We start from the raw sequence: 2,829 nt of genomic DNA, 5'->3' as shown, positions 1-2,829 counted from the left end.
AAAAAGAACCGGATCAGTTATAAACTGAACCGAAAAAAACCGAACCAGTTATAAACCGAACCAAAAAAGAACCGAACTGTTTCCAACCCGAAACCGCTTCCAACCCGAAACTGTTTGAACCGGGATAAAAACTGTTTACACCGAACCATTAACAAACCGCAACCCGTTTGCATCGAACCGTTTACTACTCGGACTGTTTACAACCCGAACCGAATTAAAACCGATCAAGATTAAACCGAAACCGAATCGAACCGATAAATATTTAAACCGAAATGAAAACGACCCGCGAGACACTTAAACCGATTTAATACCGACCCGATTTAATACCGAACCGATTTCAAACCGAACCAAACCCAACTGTCAAACCGTTTGACAGTGCTAGTTGTTGGTATAAGAAAATAATGTAACACCTATAATTATCAATTTATCATCAAACCTCCCCCCAATTTATCATCAAACCTCCCCCAACACCATTCCTTTGTCTCCACACCTCTAATATCATAAAAACCACCCTCTCTCTCTTTCTCTCTCTCTCCACCCAAAGTTAACATTTTCTAGAGAGAGAAAATTGTTCTAGAGAGAGAAATAAAACTACCCTCATAAGCTAGTAAGTGCAAGGAAGCCAACTTTGGAAGAGATTCCCTACTTCCATTAATCAATCCATTCTCCCCCACTTTCATACACCATTCTTTTCTTCACTTCTCTCTTTTCTTTTCCCTTTCTCCCTATCGAATCGGAACCTCTCACATAATTCAAAATGACTGATAGAGTCTACCCCGCCGCAAAGCCAAACCCGCCACCCGCGGCAATGAACGGAGGCGGCGGGGGAGTCAACGGGACCGCCGCAAACGGAGTTGGACCGGCTAAAACCGGTCAACTCTACAACCCGAACCGCCCTCGCCCGGTCGGTTACCGCCCACCGCAAAACCGCCGGTCAAGACGGTCATGCTCGTGCCGAAAATGCTGCTGCCTTACATTCATATACACACTCATTGCCATCTTAACACTCTTATTAATAGCGGCAATCGCCGCGTGCATCTTCTACGTGTTGTACCACCCGAAACATCCAACCTTTTCGGTGTCCACAATCCGAATCTCCAAATTCAATCTCAGCTCGGCCGATCCAACCGGATTCTACCACCTCAACTCCCGCCTCGACTTCACCCTCACCGCCAAAAACCCCAACAAGAAGAAGATCACCTTCGTGTACGACCCCATGTCGGTGGAATTCTCCGGCGCCGGCGTCGACGCCGGCAACGCCACTCTCCCGGCGTTCACCCACGTCAACGGAAACACCACCATACTCAAAGCAACCATCTTAAGCGACCCGACCCGAGATCTAGACTCGGATACGGTTAAACCGCTCAAATCCGATCTAACCAAAAAGAGTGGATTTCCAATAACAGCTGAGTTGAATACAATGGTTCAAGTACAAATGGGAAAAATCAAGACTAAGAAGATTGGAATCAGAGTTATTTGTGATGGGATTAAGGGATTTCAACCGAAAAATGCGACGTCGAAAACACCGACACCTGGAACGACGTCGGATGCTAAATGTAAGGTTGATCTTCGAATTAAGATCTGGAAATTTACTTTTTGATTATTTTTTTAATTTTTTTTTTTGGGTTGATGATATGACTTTTGTTGTTTGTTTACAGTACTACTACAATTTTTTTTACATATATTTTAATTTTATTTTTATATAAATGGGGTTTATAAGTTTCGATCTTTATAAATCTGGGCTTGTAAACTTTTTTTTTTTTTTTTTTTTGTTGATTTGATTTTAGTTCATTTGTTTTCTGCCCAAAAATGGGTTGAGCAAATTTGAAAAAAAAAATATGTGAAATGGAGAAAATTTGTGACTAGCAAATTTTTAGAATTATACAGTAATGAAAATTGATTGATAGTATAATAGTACTCCGTAGTATAATTCTTTTTTTATTTTATTTTCCACTTTATTTATGTTGGCGGTGGCAATTTTTTATTTTTATTGTACGACCAGTTGTATACTTGTATTATTTGTTTTTTTAGGAAATTTACGCGGTTTGATGTATTTCTAAAATTAAAAATTCATCAAAAAATAAACATGATATATCGAGAATTAATTTCTATTATACAATCCGGTGTATTTTTAAGGAAATACGTCCTCTTTAATTAATATTGTTTCGAAAATATGAAATGAGCATAAAAATGTGCGCGGTATACCCGAGTGCAGACGTTATATCCAAAGTGTAGACGTGTAGTAGAGTGGACGTATTGATATGTGGTTGATGTCGCTATATGGTCCAACTGTTTGTTGTAATATTATTACAATGTCACGGTCACAGAATTATTTTTGATAAATACAATTTATGTGGATTTTTGTAGAATGAAAATTCCTTGTATTACGATTCAGTTTTCTTATAAATTCGTCAGAGTGAGTTGTTAATTGGTCCAATCGGAAATTAATTAGACTGGTAGTCAACGTTGTTAATTGGCTGATGATGTTCGTGTGAGGATATATTAATTCGTGTAGCAATGATTTTGAACCTCTCTGCTTTGGACTCAGTCACTAGTTTGCAGTAAAGAAAGAAGATGGTTATAGTATAGACCATTACACGAAAAATATCCTCTCTCGATACGCTCTTGCGCTTCGCAGCACTTTTCTCAGTGAATATGGCTACGAAACTATTGTCAGAGAGGTCTATAGGGGCGTTTCCGTTTTGTTGTTGTGCGAGATTCCAGCCAACCGAGCAACGAATACTGGAAAAGTTTGCAGTTTACCGTCCCCATTCGGTCTTACCTGATTGGCAAAGCAGAACAGTGCTTTCGAAAAAGCCTACCGTGGCT

The 2,829-nt window shown here is 39.6% G+C and overlaps 1 protein-coding gene across 1 annotated transcript; it reads left to right on the top strand.

Annotated features, from left to right (window-relative positions):
• The first annotated feature begins 431 nt into the window (after window positions 1–431).
• Window positions 432–1,909, top strand: LOC110705435. The gene has a single exon (XM_021883302.1). It carries the CDS (start codon window positions 758–760, stop codon window positions 1,598–1,600), a length of 843 nt encoding a protein of 280 aa, XP_021738994.1. The 5' UTR covers window positions 432–757; the 3' UTR covers window positions 1,601–1,909.
• The last annotated feature ends 920 nt before the right edge of the window (window positions 1,910–2,829 follow it).

This window comes from Chenopodium quinoa, unplaced genomic scaffold (assembly GCF_001683475.1).
Source record: "Chenopodium quinoa cultivar QQ74 unplaced genomic scaffold, ASM168347v1, whole genome shotgun sequence".
Lineage (NCBI taxonomy): Eukaryota > Viridiplantae > Streptophyta > Magnoliopsida > Caryophyllales > Amaranthaceae > Chenopodium > Chenopodium quinoa.
This window is presented reverse-complemented; position numbering and strand designations above follow the sequence as displayed.